Source organism: Aquarana catesbeiana, linkage group LG02 (genome assembly GCF_042186555.1).
Source record: "Aquarana catesbeiana isolate 2022-GZ linkage group LG02, ASM4218655v1, whole genome shotgun sequence".
NCBI classification, from domain to species: Eukaryota; Metazoa; Chordata; class Amphibia; order Anura; family Ranidae; genus Aquarana; species Aquarana catesbeiana.
This window is the reverse complement of record NC_133325.1, coordinates 40,812,403-40,832,388: the sequence shown is the minus strand read 5'-3', so window position 1 is coordinate 40,832,388 and position 19,986 is coordinate 40,812,403. Positions and strand designations below refer to the sequence as shown.

General features: G+C 42.9%; 1 protein-coding gene across 1 annotated transcript in view; it reads left to right on the top strand.

Annotated features, from left to right (window-relative positions):
* The window catches only part of NARS2 (asparaginyl-tRNA synthetase 2, mitochondrial), a 97,653-nt gene extending 78,200 nt beyond the window's left edge, over nucleotides 1-19,453 (top strand). Inside the window, exons 13-15 of the mRNA XM_073612820.1 lie at nucleotides 3,187-3,284; nucleotides 10,790-10,816; nucleotides 17,975-19,453. Of these exons, the coding sequence (XP_073468921.1) occupies nucleotides 3,187-3,284; nucleotides 10,790-10,816; nucleotides 17,975-18,119 (270 nt within the window). The 3' untranslated portion in view covers nucleotides 18,120-19,453. The remainder of the gene's footprint in view (nucleotides 1-3,186; nucleotides 3,285-10,789; nucleotides 10,817-17,974) is intronic.
* The last annotated feature ends 533 nt before the right edge of the window (nucleotides 19,454-19,986 follow it).

Here is a 19,986-nt window from a genome sequence, read left to right as displayed (position 1 = left end):
TTATGAAGCTTCCCTCCAGCCACTTTGCATATTATTTTATATATACTGTGATTCTCTACTTGCCAAATATGCTGAGAAGATTGTGAAGAGGGAGACGTGGCTCTCTCAAAAATATAGTGGGATTTTGAAGGGAGATAATGCATTTATTTAATGGTGAGCAATACCGACAACGGTTAGTATAAAAATATTATTTTTTTTTTTTTAAGACAAACGGATAAAAAAACAATACAGTCTAATTACAATCAAAATACATAATGTAACCATAGATTACAGCTTGTTATATGAAATCAATTTGCGTGAGTATGCAGGAGCGGCCAACATGTTTCGCTTATCGCTTCATCAGGGCACTACATGCATTACTGATTTCATCTAGATGGCATAAAATATGAAACAAACCATTAGTATAATGATGCACATCCCATAATCAATTTAGAAACATCAACAGGTTATTCAGATGAAGAACATTTTATATACACTAAATATCTTGCAGATGCTCACCTGGTCTAATAAAAGAATATGGTTACATTATGTATTTTGATTGTAATTAGACTGTATTGTTTTATCCGTTTTGTCTTAATAAAATTTTATACTTTTATACTAACCGTTGTCGGTATTGCTCACCTTTAAAATAGATACATTATCTCCCTTCAAAATCCCACTATGTTTTTGAGAGAGCCACGTCTCCCTCTTCACAATCTTCTTACTAATACTAGGGACTGGGAGTAATGTTCTGTTTCTGGAAAACGTCCAAATATCTATCTATCTATCTATCTATTATATATATATATATATAATATATATATATATATATATATATATATATATATATATATATATACACACACACATATTATATAATATGTGTGTGTATATATATATATATATTCTTGTCAAATATGCTGTAGAAGTCTCCCTCCACTGAGTCTGGCTGCCGCCATTTTAACTGTGGGCAGCTGAAGCTGCTGCCTGTTGACTTCCTGGATTTACATAGACACACACACCTCCAGCTCTGCAGCTCTCATTGGCCCTCTTATGACTCCCTCCCCCCCCCCCCCTCCCTTCCAGGCAAACTCTCACAAGAGTGAGAGAGAGAGCTGTGCATGATATCATAAGCCTAGGCTAATGACCAGACAACAAACAAATGCCCCCCTCCCCCCCCTGCACCTTACTTGTGCAAATGCTTGGTATCGATACCGATACTAGTATCTGTGCAACCCTAACAGTGACAGTGCATATTTTTAGCACTGATCCCTGTAATAGTGTCACTGGTCCCCAAAATGTGTCACTTAGTGTCCGATTCATCCGCCACAATATCGCAGTCCCGCTGATCGCCGCCATTGCTAGTAAAAAGAAATACAAATTCCATAAATCTATCCCGTAGGCCCCTTTCACACGGAGCAGATCCGTTGTGGGAGATCGCTCTGTTGATCCCCCCGCTGAGCAGGCGGATGACAGGTCCGTCTTCACTCGCTGTGCAGAGATGGACCTGTCAGATCTCCGCTCTCCTCCATGGGGAGATCAGAAGAAAACTGACCGCCTGTCCGTTTATCATCCCATCGGATCCAGGAGGAAGGGCGGGGGAGGCGGATGTCAGGTGGGTGTCGGCCGACCGCTGACATCCGCCTCCCCATAATGGACAATGGGTGGGCCGATGGGATCTGCCTGAAAAACGGACAGGCAGACCCGATCAGTCCGAATGTGGAAACCAATCAATATACGCTTACCAATTTTTTACCAATAATATGTAGCAGAATACATATTGGCCTATATTTATGGAGACATTTATATTTAAAAAAAAAAAAAATTATTGGATGTGTTTTATGGGCCAGTTCACACCATAGAAACGCAGTCGGGATACATTCCAGGTGTTTTTCTGCATATTCATTTTTGGTGCGTTTTTGATGAAGTCCAGTGCGTTTCCCCCCCCCCTTCTTTTTTTTTTTTTTTTTTTTTTTTTTTTTTCCTTAAATAAGAACGTGTGTCTTCCAGTACGTTTTTGATGCTTTTTACAGAATTCCAGTACACTCCAGTGCAGGAAAATTGCAGCATGTTCTACCTTTTTTTTTTTTTTTTTTTTTTTTTTTTTTTTTTGAAACTGCAAGCACTGGGTGTGAACTGGGCCATTAAAAACCATATAACCTACTTTCCATGCATTTTTGATGCAGAAAAAAAAACGCACTGGACTGCATGTGGTGTGAACTGGCCCTATAGCAAAAAGTAAGAAATATTTTTTTTCTTCTTTTGCAAAATTGTCGCTCTTTTTTTTGTTTATAGTGCAAAAAATAAAAACAGCAGAGGTGATCAAATACCAACAAAAGAAAGCTCTATTTGTGGGGAAAAAAGGACATTTTATTTGGGTACGGCGTCCCACAACTGCGCAATTGGCACTTAAAGTAACGCAGTGCCGTATCCCAAAAAATGGCCTGGTCATAAAGGGGGGGGGGGGGTGGACCTTCTGGAGGTGAAGTAGTTAAAGATGAAAAGCCTCGCATATACCCAGTGAAGTGACTGGGCTCAGGTGATACGCAGAGGTGAAACAAATCCTCCTACATAAGTTGTATCTGTTTATCTGCAGTCTTCTGTCCACTACAGCTTTTCAAAGTCCATCATTTTATACAGCTTGTCTGAGCTTTCAGAAAGCAGGGGACTGGGATAATGCCGTGAGGAGAGCTAATTAAAGTGATGGGACACCCCCCCTCCCCTCCCCTCCCCTTTTGCACACAGGAACAGAACTGAGGCTGTCAATCACATGCTGTGTACTGGAGCTCCCTCCGTTGTCACCTTTTTTTTTTTTTTTTCTCTTGGGTGTCAGAAGTGACCCATGCACTTATAGCTCTGGATTGCGACAAGTATACACTAAACAAGGATATGCTTTCATGTCTGAGGATTACAACTCTGTCCGGCATGCAATACGTAAACGGCGATCGCACCACACATGTGAGGTATCGCCATGAACGTCAGAGCGCAAGCGATCGTGCTAGCACCAGACCTCCTGTGCGTTAAACCTGTAAAGGCTTTTAAATACCGTAGTTTGATGCCATTCCGCGAGCGTGCGCAGTTTTAAAGCGTGACATGTTGGGTATCGCTTTTATTTAACCCTTTAAGTCTCCTCTAGAAGGATGTAAAGTGGTTGGTGTAGGGATCCTCTCTTTCTTCATGTATAAGATGTTCTGTGTTCTCCTCCAGGTGTCCGCGGTGGATCTGCTGGTTCCGGGGATCGGGGAGCTCTTCGGGGGAAGTCTGAGAGAGGAGAGACTTCACATACTGGAGTCACGTCTTGACAGGTAAACTGGAGCTTCAGAATGCTGGGGGGGATGATGTGTTGTATAGAGACCCGCTGTGATTTTATCGCCATTCTTCCTGTAGATACAAGTAGGGCTGGGGAAAAAAATCGATTTAAAGCTTGAGAGGTCAAATCGATTCAAAATTTAAGCAAATCGATTTTTTTTTTTTTTTAGATTTTTCTTTTAGTTTTTTCACCGCGCCGGTCCTGAGGAGCTGCGGGCAGGAGCTTTTAGGCGAGGCCGCCGACTAGGCCGAAGCCGCAGCCTCGCCTAAAAACTCCTGCCCGCAGCTCCTCAGGACCGGCGCGGTGTCCAAAAAAAAAAAAAAAACTCGATTCGGATTGTGAATCGAGTGTTTGTTTTTTTTTTTTTTTAGAAAATCGCCAAGCCTTAGATGCAAGGCCCTGTGACACCCAAGGTGTAGATTTCCTCTCCACTTCCTGTTCTGATCCTAATCACCTTCCCAGGAAGTTGCAGTGTAAATAAAGGATAAACATATTTTTTTTTTTTTTTTCATTTTGAAAGGAGTAAAGGGAGGGTTATAACTAGTTTTGCACCGATACCGGCATTGGTGCCGATAATAAGCATTTGGACGGGTATCGGTACCCGATACTTTCAGGATGGGTTCACACTTCCGGCGGATGCGGCTCACAGCAGGGGGTCCGGTGCGTCCCTGTTCAGGGACAAATTTTATTTGCCTGAATGCGGCCCTGAAACGGAGCCAAAGACGCACAGCGTTCCTGTGAAAGCCGCTCCGCAGCCGCAACGGAGATGTGTGAACCATAGAGAGAGCCGGTCACAATCTCCTGTCATGCAAATTGGATGCGGAGAAAGCCGCATCCAATTCGCATAGGTGTGAACCCAACCTTAGGCTCGGTTCTTTCAGCTGTCAACGGGAAATTCCCCCACTGACAGCGGAAATGTAAATGATCAGTTAAGGATCAGGAGCTGCCGCGTCCTTAAAGCGCTTGTATACCCCTTTTTGAAGTTTTTACCTACAGGTAAGCCTATAATAAGGCCTAATAATAAGGCTTACCTGTAGGTAAAATGAATATCTCCTGAGCCTGAACGGTTTAGGAGATATTCACCCTGCATGCAGCCACTTGATGTCAGCGGCGCATGCGCAGTGAAGGTCTGGCGTTTCCTTCCGGAACCGAGGACTCCCACGCGCATGTGCGGGAGTGACGTCATTGTGGCTCCGGCGCTGTGAGTGGTCAGAAGAAACGCCGAGGGGAAAATTCTAGCTCCCTTGGCGTTGACAGGGATGCGATGTGGGGACCTCATTCTGAGGTAAGTATTTCATAATGAGCTAGTATGCAGTGCATACTAGCTCATTATGCCTTTACCTTACAGTTTTTTTTGGGGGGGGGGGTTTCGGATATAGTTACATAGTAGGCGAGGTTGAAAAAAAGACACAACTACATCAAGTCCAACCTATGTGTGTGATTATGTGTCAGTATTACCTTGTATATCCCTGTATGTTGCGGTCATTCAGGTGCTTATCTAATAGTTTCTTGAACCTATTGATGCCCCCCGCTGAGACCACCGCCTGTGGAAGGGAATTCCACATCCTTGCCTCTCTTACAGTAAAGAACCCTCTACGTAGTTTAAGGTTAAACCTCTTTTCTTCTAATTTTAATGAGTGGCCACGAGTCTTGTTAACCACCAAAAGAAAGCTCTATTTGTGTGGAAAAAAAGGGGCGTCAATTTTGTTTGGGTACAGCGTTGCACGACCGCACAATTGTCAGTTAAAGCGACGCAGTGCTGTATCCCAAAAAATGGCCTGGTCATTGAACATCCAATTCTTCCGGGGCTGAAGTGGTTAAGCACCAGAAGGATTTGCCTCCTTAATGACCAGGCCATTTTTTGGGATTCGGCACTGCGTCGCTTTAACTGACAATTGCGCGGTCGTGCGACATTGCTCCCAAACAATATCAACGTCCTTTTTTTCCCCACAAATAGAGCTTTCTTTTGGTGGTATTTGATCACCTCCTGCGGTTTTTATTTTTTGCGCTATAAACAAAAGAAAGAGCAACATTTTTGAAAAAAAAGCAATATTTTTTCCTTTTTGCTATAAATATAAATATCCCCCAAAAATATATAAAAAAACATTTTTTTTTTTTCCTCAGTGTAGGCCGATATGTATTCTTCTACATATTTTTGGTAAAAAAAAATTGCAATAAGCATTTATTGATCTGTTTGCGCAAAAGTTATAGCGTCTACACAATGGGGGATAGATTTTATGGCATTTTTATTAATTATTTTTTTCTTACTAGTAATGGCGGCGATCTGCGATTTTTATTGTGACTGCGACATTATGGTGGACACATCAGACAATTTTGACACATTTTTGGGACCATTGGCAAATGGAGTGACTGGCACTTATTTAAGATTACTTTGAAGCTCGCAGAGATGGTAGGAGCCTGATTGGTTTAGGAGTCGGTACCGAGATAGATGTAAGCGACATCAATAGTCTGTTCCCGGAGCAGAGGGGGGGAGGGGGGGTTAAAAGTTTAGAGGCAATCTGTATCTAGTTGTGGAGAAGAAAGTCTTTGGTTGATGACATGTAGGTTATTAAAATGTATTGGAATTTCTTTTTTTTGTACCTAAATTTAAGAATAAAAGATATTGAAGAAAAAAAAAAATGCGCGGTCGTGTGACGCTGTACCCAAACAAAATCGATGTCCTTTTTTTTTTTTTTCCCCACAAATAGAGATTTCTTTTGGTGGTATTTGATCACCTCTGCTGGGTTTTTTTTTTTGCGCTTTAAACAAAAAAAGAGCGACAATTTTGATTAAAAAAAAAAATTTTTTTGCTATAGTAAAAACAAATTTCTTCATCGGTTTAGGACGATGTATATTCTTGTACACATTATTGGTAAAAAAAAAATCGCAATAAGCGTATATTGATTAGTTTGTGCAAAAGTTATAGCTTCCACACAACAGGGGATAGATTTATGGCATTTTAATTATTATTATTTACTAGTAATGGCGTAGATCTACGTTTTTTTTTTTTTTAGCGGGACTGTGACATTATGGCGGACAGAACAGACACTTTTGACACTATTTTAGGACCAGTGTATACACACACACACATATATATATATACACACACACACACACACACACACACACACACACACACACTATATATAAATAATGTGATCCGCCTCTTCCAGCTAGCTGGCGTGAATGCTGATCGGTGGGTACCATGGACTCGATGTCTGCCGGCACCCGCCGATTGTTCGGTACAGAGACAGAACGGCAGTCTGTCTATGTAAACAAGGCAGATCTCTGATCTGACAGTAGGGAATGCGTGGATCCGGTGTCTCTGCAAAGCAGGAACACGGATCTATGTCTTCCCCTAGTAAAAGCACCCCAGCCCCCCAGTACACTAAAACATTGGTCAGGCACACAGTTTAACCCTTTGATCACCCCTAATGTTAACCCCCTTCCCAGCCAGTGTCATTATTACAGTCACAATAGTACAAACGGTGGTTGGCGCTGCTCTTTACCTCCTATCTAAAAGGATATTAATCCTTGTAAATGTCAACACTTAAAAATATCAGCTACCCCTTTAGGGGTGTGATACACCCTTTGTTGCTCATAAAATATCAGTAAAAGAGGGCGCTGAATAAAGTGTGTGTATTGGAACACACACACTTTATATCGAGCGCCCTTTGTTTACTGATATTAGTACAGTGACAGTGCATATACACACACATATATATATATATATATATATATATATATATATATATATATATATATATATATATATATATATATATATATATATTTATTATACCCCTCTGATTCCTACTGTATCAAAGTGTATTGTATTTGTACTGTCTACCCTCAAGTTGTAAAGTGCTACGTAAACTGTTGGCGCTATATAAATACTGTATAATAATATATATATAATATAATTTTTAGCACTGATCACTGTATTGGTGTCACTGATTCCCAAAAAGTGTCAATTTATGGAGATTTTTAAGTACCAAAGTTTGTCGCTGTTCCAAGAGCGTGAGCAATTTTGAAGCGTGACATGATGGGTATCAATTTACTCGGCCTAACATATATCTTTCACATTATAGAAGAAAAAAAATTGGGCTAACTTTTACTGTTTTTTTTTCTTCCTTTTTTTTTAAATTCAAATAAGTGTTATTTTTCCAAACAAAATTGCGTTTTGTAAGACCGCTGCGCAAATACAGTGTGACATAAAGTATTACAACGACTATTCTCTGGGGTCTCTGCTAAAAATTCTATATATATATGTGTGTGTATATGTATGTTTAGGGGTTCTAAGTAATTTTCTAGCAAAAAAAAAAAAAGATTTTAACTTGTAAACAACAAATGTCAGAAATAGGCTTGGTCCTTAAGTGGTTAAATGTTGACACGGAAACACACAAACACTGCCTGCCAAATGTGACCCATTCAAGTGGATAGGGGCCATGCCACAGTCACGTGGTGGTGCGGCCTTTTAGGGGTTAAAATAGGTGCAAAGAGGTGTCATGTCACCTCCTCAACACCCATCAAACGCCCCCCCCCCCCCTTCCGTTAAGCGAAGTGATCCACCACAGATCGCTCTTCAGAGGGCTAATGCATGCTGTGCCCTCGGCTCTTAGGTCAAATAGCAAATCTTCCCCCTGATTACACACCTCTATAGCTTTGATACCAGACACACGTTTCCTCATAAGTGTCCCTGGAAATGTGTGTGTGCGCAGGGCCCGTCACAGGGCCTGTCAGCTGGTCCCCTAATGGAATCCTCCTGCATGGCGCGCACAGCGCATGTGACGCTCATCAGCTGCCTCTGATTTGGGAAGCTAATAAACTTATATTAAATGAATGGAAGAGGATATAAATATAGCACAGAAGCCACTACATGGCAGCACAGTCTTCCTGCAGATGGGAGGAACCGTCCAGCCCAGATGTATGCCGAGGATCAGTCTGCTACGGGGCTTGTTCACACTTGTGCTGTTTTAAAGGGAACCTGTTGCATTTATAAAAAAAAAAAAAAAATAATAATTTACATAAAATAGATTATTAATAGACACTGTCATTGAACAAGTCCTAGGGTCCATAGGCCAGTGAGTGAATTCATCCAGCTTAAATGTATAGTGTGCCAATATGGCGGCTGTGAGATATTGTCTCCCGAGAAAAGCATGTGTCTGCCCACGAGCAACTGTTTTTTGCAGAACTGTTGAGTTTCCTGCGGTATGAATTAAAGCAGAACACCAGGCAAACTGGTAACCACTTGCCTACCGGGCACTTTTACCCCCTCCTGCCCAGACCAATTTTCAGCTTTCAGCACTGTCACACATTGAATGACAATTGTGCGGTCATGCAACGCTGTAGCCAAATGACTTTTTTTACCATTTTTTTTTTTTACACAAAAAAATAGAGCTTTCTTTTGGTGGTATTTAATCACAAAATTAAAAAGAAAATTTTTGAAAAAAACAAAAACATTTTTCATGGTTTGTTATAAAATTTTGCAAAGAGGTCATTTTTCTCATTTAAACATTCTCATTTTCAGATTAAGGCAGGTTTTCTAATTAATACCTGAATGTGGGAGGAGGAGAAGGGGCAAAATTAATGTTGGTTTGGAATGAAGGTTCGCTTTCAAGACATGGTAAAAAAAAGGAGAAAGGGGGAGGCGCCATCTAAGTGTAGCATTAGAATGTCAGCATTTATGGCACAAGGTATAAAAACACTTACAGGAAGCAGAAATTGTACATGCTCACTGACTCAATTATTAGGACGACGCCTGTACCATTGACAGTCTCGGTCCCGACTTCCGCCTCTTCCGGTGATGTCACCTCCACTTTTGGGGTCCACGCTGGTCAGTGTGGACATCTCTGCACTGTAAGGTGTCCCAGCCTGCCTACATCACATCCCAACCTTCTGCACTGTTTGTGGAGCCTGCAGGGATTGGGGGACTGACTATACACTGGTGAGCATGTACAATTTCTGCTTCCTGTAAGTGTTTTTTTTATACCTTGTACAACAAATGCTGACATTCTAATACTACACTTAGGTGGCGTCTCCCCCTTTTCTCTTTTTCTACATGTCCTACAGAGTTCCTGGACACACTCTGAGGATGGCTGCCTCCTTTATTATTATTATTATACAGGATTTATATAGTCCAACAGTTTGCACAGTGCTTTACAACATGGGGGCAGACAGGACAGTTACAATACAGGAGGGATCAGAGGGCCCTGCTTACAATCTAGAAGGGAGGGTCAGGTGGAACAAAAGGTAATAACTGTGGGGGATGATCAGATGGAGAAAATGAAAATACAGTTGATAGGTGTGGGTAGGAGAGGCTTCTCTGAAGAGGAGGCTTTTCAGGGATTGTCTAAAAGCGAATAGAGTAGGAGATAATCGGACAGATTGGGATAAGGAGTTCCATAGGATTGGAGATGCTCGGGAAAAGTCCTGGAGGCGAGAATGGGAGGAGGTGATGAGGGAGCTAGAGAGCAGGAGGTCTTGAGAGGAACGATGAGAACGATTAGGTTGGTATTGTGAGACTAGGCCAGTGATGTAGTTTGGGGCAGAGTTGTGGATGGCTTTGTAAGTTGTTGTTAGTATTTTGAATTGAATTTGTTGGGTGAGCGGAAGCCAATGGAGGGATTGACAGAGAGGAGTAGCAGACCCAGAGCGATTGGTAAGGTGGATGAGTCTGGCAGCAGCATTCATGATGAACTGAAGGGTGGATAGCCTATGTTATTTAATAGTGATGGATTGAAGAGTTGATAGAATATGTTGAGGTAGGCCAATGAGGAGGGAGTTGCAGTAGTCGAGGCGAGAGATGACCGGGGAGTGAATTAAGAGCTTTGTTGTGTCATTGGTTAGAAAGGGGCGTATTCTGGAGATGTTATGGAGGTTGAGGTGGCAGGATTTGGACAGTGATTGGACGTGGGGCTTAAAGGAGAGTTCAGAGTCCAGGACTACACCTAGGACCTTGGCATGTAGGGATGGGCTGATAGTTGTCCTTTAGCCCTTATTGATGTTTTTCCTTGGACTAGTGGACTTTTTACACACACACACCCCCTAAGCATCCTCTTATTTGTAGAGACATTTACCATACGATGTGCCAAACTTGTTCTCACTATTTCAAGACCTGGCAGAGGCGGTCTACCCACAAAATGTAAATTTTTTTATTTGGGAGGAGGCGAACTCTCTAATTTGTCTCATTGGGCGCTATCTAGCCAGATTCTGCGCTTGTGTTCTCAGCTCCGCCCACTTAGTGCGCTTGTTTTGAGAAAAATGATTTCACCTGGTGGAAAATAGGACCGGGGGGGAGAAGGCTCTGTGATTGGAGGGGCGGAACCATAAAGGAGGAGTCCTAAGAAGGTGGTTTCCATCCTCCAGTGGTCACCCAGAACATAGATATCCATTTCTGATAGACAGACCAACCAATGGGTTTCTGGTACTTAAAAAAATAAATAAATAAAAAAATTACGGTTATTTTCTTGTTTTTGATTTTATTTTATTTTTTTACAGGTTGGGACTGACAGACATGTACCAGTGGTAGGTGGAAATGACATAACGCAACTAATCATTTTTTTTTTTTAGTGAACACTACAAAGCGCTAAAGCACTAAGTGCGCAGTACAGGAGCCTATAGTGACCGATCGGAATCGCTTCACTTTTGTTGAATTTGCATGAACAATATTTGTAAATTTATTTAATCCACTTTTTACAAACCTTTTTCTTTCTAATTTAATGTTTTTATTTTATATTCAATTCCTCTTAGGTGCGTTGCACTATTGCATACCCTTTATAGCACTCCCATGTTTCCATAAATCATGGAAAGATCGTTGATTAAATAATAATAGTGCACAAGTCCATTCAAGGAATTTTATTTTTACATACCAAGGTATTAAAACATGGGATTGTTATAATGGGTATGCAATACCGCAACACACCTTTTTTAGTTTTACGTACCAAGGTATTGAGGTATTTGTGAGTGCTGCTATTGTTTGTATTTATGGACCTTTGTGGTATATTGTAGAGTACAGGACAATGATTCTCAACTAGGGTTCCTCCAGAGATTGCTAGGGGTTCCTTCAGCATTGGGCAATTTCTGCCTCTGAGATAAGTTCCCACTGACACCATTGATCTTTTTAGCTATCTGTATGGAGGTAATTCTTCCCACTGACCATCACACCAATGTATCATGAGTTGTAGACTTTTAATTTTTAGCAGGGGTTCCCCGAGACCAGAGAACTATTTCCAGGGAAAAAGGTTGAGAAAGGCTGGTACAGGATTTTAGCACCTAGCTCAATTTTTGTATGTTTTTCTACTTTCAATTTTATATTTTGAAGGGTGGCAGAGAAATTTTCACATTCGATATGCATGGGAGCAAGGCATTGTTGGGATCCTAAAAGACCCAGGTCACCTAATCTGAAATGTTAGGGCTTTCTGGTTTCTTGCCCTCCATATCATCGTTATTCTTTGCTTCGTATTTCGTCCCTCTTTTTAGTCTTTCCTCCCTCTACCCTTTTGCCTATTGCACTCCCTTAGAAGTGAACCATTAGTGTTCTGGCCTTTCCTGGCAGGGGTTTCTAGACCAGAGAGACCAGTCATTCCAAAAGGACCTCACAAGACCACTTCTTCTACCACAACACACACTCACCGGCCACTTTATTAGCTATACCTGTTCAGTTACTTGGTAACACAAATTGCTAATCAGCCAATTGCATGGCAGCAACTCAATGCATTTAGGCATCTAAAGGTGGTGAAGACCACTTGCTGAAGTTCAAACCGAGCATGTCTTTTCTGCAATAAAGATCTGCCTGCTCACAGCGTTTTATAAATCTGGTTTAGTTCTGCTTTAAACAGTCAGAACTGTAATTTTATCTACATGACAACTGAGATTAAAAAAAAAAAAGGAATTGAAATTGAAACAAGATAAACTCCACAATGGAGTCTAGCAACACTCTCGCATGGGAGTCGTTGTCATGGTACAGTGAAGGGAAAAAAGTATTTGATCAGTCTATAATTTTAATGGTCCGTTTATTTTAACGGTGAGAGACAGAGTAACAATGAAAATATCCAGAAAAACGCATTTCAAAAAAGTTATAAATTGATTTGCATTTTAATGAGTGAAATAAGTATTTGACCCCTTTGTAAAACATGACTTGGTACTTGATGGCAAAACCCTTGTTGGCAATCACAGAGGTCAGACGTTTCTTGTAGTTGGCCACCAGGTTGCACACATCTCAGGAGGGATTTTGTCCCACTCCTCTTTGCAGATCCTCTCCAATTCATTAAGGTTTTGAGGCTAATGTTTGGTAACTCAAACCTTCAGCTCCCTCCACATATTTTCTATGGGGTTAAGGTCTGGAGACTGGCTAGGCCACTCCAGGACTTCAAAGTGCTTCTTCTTGTTCCACTCCTTTGTTGCCTTGTTTGTGTGTTTTGGGTCATTGTCATGCTGGAATACCCATCCACGACCAATTTTCAATGCCCTGGCTGAGGGAAGGAGGTTCTCACCCAAGTTTTGACGGTACATGGCCCTGTCCGGTGAAGTTGTCCTGTCCCCTTAGCAGATAACACCACAAAGTATAATGTTTCCACCTCCATGTTTGATGGTGGGGATGGTGTTCTTGGGGTCATAGGCAGCATTCCTCCTTCTCCAAACACGTTGAGTTTAGTTGATGTCAAAGAGCTCGATTTTGGTCTCATCTGACCACAACACTTTCACCCAGTTCTCCTCTGAATCATTCAGATGTTCATTAGCAAACTTCAGACGGGCCTGTACAGCTGTTTTCTTAAACAGGGGGACCTTGCAGATGCTTCAGGATTTCAGTCCTTCACTGCGTAGTGTGTTACCAATTGCTTTCTTGGTTATTATGGTCCCAGCTGCCTTAAGATCATTGAAAAGATTCTCCCGTGTTGTTCCTCACTGTTCTCATGATCATTGAAACTCCACGAGGTGAGATCTTGCATGGAGCCCCAGATCGAGGGAGACTGACAGTTATTTTGTGTTTCTTCTATTTGCGAATAATCGCACCAATTGTTGTCACCCTCTCGCCAAGCTGCTTGGCGATGGTCTTGTAGCCAATTCCAGCCTTGGGTAGGTCTACAATCTCTTGTCCCTGACACCCTTGGACAGCTCTTTGGTCTTGGCCTTGGTGGAGAGATTGGAATCTGACTGATTGCTTCTGTGGACAGGTGTCGTTTATACAGGTAACAAGCTGATATTAGGAGCACTGCCTTTAGGCTGGGTTCACACTGGTATGACAAACGCTCCGACATTGGGAGCTCATGTTGCATGACGTGTGAAAATCAATGTTTCCCTATGGGAGCCGTCTTAACTGGTCCGACACAAGTCGGTCAGAACTTTGAAAATGCTCCCTGCACTACTTTGGCTCGACTTTGATCCTACTTCAGCCCATTGAATATCACTGAAGTCGGAGCAAAGTCGGATCGCCGTCTTGACTGATCCGACTTTGGCATGCAACTTGTGCTCTTATGATCTTGAAGGAAAACTCCACGCCAAATTTAAAAAAAAAAAAAAAACGGCATGGGTTCCCCCTCCAAGAGCATACCAGGCCCTTCGGTCTGGTATGGATTTTGACCGCGTGGGGGTCCCCCCAAAATCCATACCAGACCCTTATCCAAGCACACAGCCCATCAGGTCAGGAAAGGGGGTGGGGACGAGCAAGCGCCCCCCCCCCCCCCCCCCTCCTGAACCGTACCAGGCCTCAACATGGAGGGGGTGCTTTGGGGCAGGGGGAGCTCTTCTGCCTCTGCCGGTTCTTCTCCCCTTCTCCGCTCTCCGCTCTCTCGCCAGGTCTTCTTCCTCTGTCCGCTGTCTTCTCCGTTATCTTCTCGCTCTTTTGCCGTGTCTTCTCCGCTGTCTTCTGCTCTTCTGCCTCTGTCCTTCTTCCGATGTTGACTCAACGCCCTCTCCCGCTCTAATGCCGAGTGGGCGGTGTGCCACTACTTATATTGGCATGGGGCAAGGGACATCATCCGGAAGCCCCACCCCTTATGACCTCAACGCCCAGGGCATGATGGATGGTGGAGGACTGTGTCTGTGTCCCGACTCCTGATTGAATGGAAGCAAGTAAAAATTCATTAATAGGCCCTAGTGAGGCTGCATTGATGGGCGCTGGTGAGGCTGCATTGATGGGCGTTGGTAGACTGCATTTAAAGGCCGCTTCATTAAAAAGGTGGGGAATACATGGGCAAGGCAAAGGGGGTGAAGTCAGGGGTGGGGCCAGCAAAATGAGGTTTCCCCTAGGGTGTTAAAAAATCTTTGCACCAGCCCTGGGTCCGGTCAGTAAAATTTTCTTGCAGTGGGGGTCCGAGTGTCATTTTGGTGCTATGATTAGCACCTATTAGATCCTTCACATCGCAGCCTCCCGTGCACGTCACAATTGTTTCCTATTGCCCTTGAAGAGACCTGTGTTTTTCTAGTGCAGAAACACATAGATCTCTGCACAAGTGTGAACAAGCGCTTACATCAGTGTCCTCCGTCCCCCCTTCACATCACAGACCCCCTTTTACATCAGTACTCCCTTGACAGCACGTCCCCTGCTTTTACATCACAGACCCCCCACCCCCACCCCCATTACACACCGTTCTATCACAGCCTGACCCATCACAGACCCACCCCTATTACAGACCATTCTATTACAGACACGTCAATCACAGCCCCCCCCAATCACAGACTGCCCCCAATCACAGACCCCCCCACATCACAGATGCCCTCCCCCAATCACAGACCCCCCCCCTTCCATCCCAGACCCCCCATCACAGTCCTCCCTTGATATTACAGACTTCTCATAACATCGCAGCACTCCCCCCCCCCCCCCTTCCTCCCCCCCCCCCCCTTCCTCCCCACACTGCCCTACCTTATTCACACAAGGCGGGAAGCACGGCAGGTCCAGACAAAGGGCAAGACTTTTCATGTTAAAGGTGGGTGATTGATTGATGGGGCCACCCCTCTGCCTAGCAACCACTTCGTAGCTTGAAAAGTCCCGCCCTTTGTCCAGACCTGCCGTGCTTCCCGCCTTGTTTGAATAAAGTAGGGCAGTGTGGGGAGGAAGGGAGGGGGGAGTGCTGAGATTATGAAAGGGACAGACACGCATCCCATGTAATTAAAGAAGATAGCGGCGACAGGCGAGCCGGCGACGGGGAGAGACGCTTTAGGCAACTATTTGGCGAGGCTGCAATCCAGATAGGAGTGGTACTGGGTCCGGATCTCGGTCCGCAATTTAGTGATGTCTGCTCTAGAGTGTAATAAAAAAAAAAAAAAAAAAAAGCTGCTGAAGTTGGAAGATGACAGCTCTCAATTTTCTATCAAAACTGAAAAGCTTTTTGGATTGTGAATAATTTGTGAATGACAATTACTCAGTCATGCAACACTGTACCCATATTAATTTTTTGTCCTTTTTGTCACACAAATAGAGCTTTCTTTTGGTGGTATTTAATCACTGCTGGGTTTTTTATTTTTTGCACTATAAAAGAAAAGACTGAAAATTCTGTAAAAAAAAAAAAAAAAAAATGCATTTTTCTTCGTTTCTGGCCAAAATTTATACATATCTTTTGTAAAAAATAACCTAAATCGGTGTATATTATTTGGTCTTTGTGAAAGTTGTAGAGTCCACAAGCTATAGTGGCAATCTGAAAATTAATCACATCTGAAGTACTGACGTCTGATCTCATTTCTTGAGACCCCAACAAGCCAGGAAAGTACAAATGCCCCCCAAATGACCCCTTTTTGTAAAGTAGACATTCCAAGGTATTTAGTAAGAGGCATGGTGAGTTTTTTGAAGTTGTAATTTTCTTCCCACAATTCTTTGCAAAATCAAGATTTTTATTTTCTTTTCTTTTTTTCTACAAAATTGTCATATTAACAGGTTATTGCACAGCATATGCATACCACAAATTACACCCAAAAACACATTCTGCTACTCTTCCTGAGTATGGCGATACCTCATGTGAGAGACTTTTACACAGCCTGGCCACATACAGAGGTCCAACATACAGCATGTTCTAGCAGCATAAATTACACATACATTGCCTGACTACCTCTTGCAATTTTGAAGGCCCTGGAGCACCAGGACAATGGAAAATTACCCCATTTTGGAAAGAAAACACCCCAACGTATAATCTATGAGGCATAATGACTCTTTTGAACACGTCATTTTTTTTCTACAAAATTTTGAAAAATGTGTAAAGAAAATGAAAATGCATTTTTTTTTTTTTTTTTTTTTTTTTTTTTTTTTTGTTCGCAAAGTTGTCCATTTATACAATATTTCTAACACATAGCATGTACATAACAAAAATTACACCCCAAAATATATTCTCCTATGGGAGACTTTTCTATAGCCTGGCCACATACAGAGGCCCAACATCCAGGGAGCACCTTTAGGTGTTCTAGGGGCATAACTTTCTCAAATCTAATTTGACTACCAATTTCACTTTTGTGAGGCACTCTAGGGGCATGGATGAGCCGTGGATGGGGTTGGCTGAGCATGGTTGAGCCATAAATGTGGATGGCTGAGTATGGATGGGATGGCTGAGTACGGCTGGGTATCACTGAGCATGGATGGATGAGTATTGCTGACCATGGATGGATGAGTATGGATAAACGAGTATGACAGAGGGATGGCTGTGGATGGATGGATGAGTATGACAGAGGGATGGCTGAGCATGGATGGATGAGTATTGCTGAGTATGGATGGCTGAGCATGGGTAAATGAGTATGACAGAGGGATGGCTGAGCATGGATGGATGAGTATGACAGAGGGATGGATGAGTATGACAGAGGGATGGCTGAGCATGGATGGATGAGTATGACAGAGGGATGGCTGAGCATGGATGGATGAGTATTGCTGAGTATGGATGGCTGAGCATGGGTAAATGAGTATGACAGAGGGATGGCTGAGCATGGATGGATGAGTATGACAGAGGGATGGATGAGTATGACAGAGGGATGGCTGAGCATGCATGGATAAATGAGTATGACAGAGGGATGGCTGAGTATGGATGGATGAATATGACAGAGGGATGGATGAGCATGGATGGATGGATGGATGAGTATGACAGAGGGATGGCTGAGCATGGATGGATGGATGAGGCTGCAGTGGGCACTATAGATCCAGCCCACAGCGCTGCTGCAACCGATCTCTCCCCTCTCCGCTCACGCTGTAACGATCGGTACAGAGAGAGGAACTGGACATGACGCTGGTTTGTTTACAAGTGATCGCTCCGTCATTTGACGGAGCGATCACATGGTAAATGGCCGCGGGATCGCGATTCTGGGAGGACGTCAATGTACGCCCTCCCAGAGTTATCGAGTCGCGCTGTAGCCATCGTTCGGCTATGGCCCGGTGGTTAATTGGTTAAATACAGTGTCTCAATGTTTACAAGTTATTCTTTATCTTGGGTGTAATAGTGCACCAGATACACTTTTGTGTGAATTGGAATATCTTGTATACATTATTGTGCTACAGGTTTTTAAAAACTTTGTTTTTTTGGGTGTTGTGTTCCAGTCCTGATGAAGGGGTGGAACCAAAGTCTCCAAAACGTGTTGGCTCTGGTTTCTTTTTCTTAAATGACACACCAACAGGGCTTTGTGAAGTTCATCTTTCACTTGGGTATAATGGTGCACCAGACAGAATTTTGTGGGGGGTTTTTTCATTTTTTTTTTTTTTCCCTCTTTAATTAGGTACCTTGATTTGCGCAAATTCGGGCCTGTTCCACATGGTGGTTTCGGCATGGGATTTGAACGCTACCTGCAGTGCATCCTGGGAGTTGACAACATAAAGGACGTCATACCGTTTCCAAGATATCCCTACTCGTGCCTCTTATGAGGCTTAGCATTGACCAGACACTGGACATTCCTAATGGGCGTGGTTCTGGTAGATGCCAAGGGATGGCGAGCCGACCTCGGTTACCAAGATGCTTTTATAGAAAATGGATGACTACATGGAAATTTGTAGTTGGCTGACTGTTTTGCTGTTGAACTGGACTGGATTTGGTACTTTTTGAGTTACTGGCCTGTAACAAGTATGTAGATCAGTAGTTACAACCAAACTTGTTGTAGTCCTGACTCTTGCTTTTGCCAGACCCATGAAAATTATGAAGCCAGAGACAACCAGCCAGGGATAGACGGAAGGTCGGTAGTACGGGACATGATGAAACGGCAACAAAAACACATTTTCTAGTACAAACACTTGAAACCCCCTTAGTTCTTCTTACTGCTACCTCTATGCCCTCAGTTCTGGTCACTGTCCTACTACGTGAGGGTGGATCTCCTCATTGAGGCCATAGGGCAGTAGAAACCTGACAGGTTCTAAATGTTTTGGCTGGGTTTTGGCTTTTACTACGTATCGCTTTAATGCCCACGTGCCACATTTTCCATAGATGGCCAAGGTTCTTTGCTGAGTGCGCCCTAGACGGCTCTTGATCTCTCGTTATGATTGTAAGGTGGTGGGATTGGCTCGTAACCATGTGACCACTGTGAAGGCCAGTCGTACTGGTCACAAGATTAGGAAGTACCCCTAAATGTAAAGACCCACCTAAAGGGACGCTGAGGCTGGGCGGGCAGGGGTTAAAGTATCTCTAAACCAAACTGCAAAGATTTATTTTATATTACAGCTTATCAATCCTTAGATGTGATGGCTGCATTGGTATTGCGTGTTGTTGTTTCTCCCTGAGCTGAAATCTAAAACATTATCAGCTTTCCCAGCTATCATCTGTGTACTGAAGAACACGTCCCTTCTATGTCCTAGAGATGAGAAGAGGGAGAGGTGTTCTAGTTGTCTTGCTGGTAACACACTTCCTGCTCTAGGATGACAATGCTGCTCCTCCAGAGATACAGTGCAGTGAGTGAGCGTTGTCACCCTAGAAAAGGAAGTGTGCTATTGGCAAGACAACCGGGTGGAAAAAAGGGGGGGAAAGGGCATTAAATATAAATATGAACGAACGCAGTCACCACACCTAAGGATTGGTAAGCTGCAACACATTAAATTTTTGTAAATGAGTGTAGATGTTCTTTAAATGGTGTCACAATACATACAAGTATATAAGCCAGGACATAATGTGTTACTAGATGATAATATTGTACCATCCATGGTGAAACTGAAACAGTTTTGGCTCATTACATATTTTATATAAACGTAATAATTAAAAAATTATAAATATATATATATATGTGTGTGTGTGTGTGATTTTGCATTCAGCCACTAAGGGCAGTATTTCTTTAAAATACATGCACAGTGCTTGTTTGTATTCTGCATTTATCCACTAGGGGCAGTGTTTTCTTAGAATACTTGCACAGTGCTTGTTGGTATTATTTTGCATTCAGCCACTAGGGGCAGCGTTTCCTTAGAATATATGCACAGTGCTTGTTGGTATATTTTCACCTTCAGCCACCCAGGGCAGTGTTTCCTTAAAATTCATGCACTGTGCTTGCTATTATTTTGCATTCAGCCACTAGGGGCAGTGTTTCCTTAGAATACATGGACAGCGCTTGCTGGTATTATTCTGCATTTATCCACTAGGGGCAGTGTTTTCTTAGAATACTTGCACAGTGCTTGTTGGTATTATTTTGCATTCAGCCACTAGGGGCAGTGTTTCCTTAAAATACATGCACTGTGCGTGTTGGTATATTTTCACCTTCAGCCACTAGGGGCAGTGTTTCCTTAAAATTCATGCACTGTGCCTGTTGCTATTATT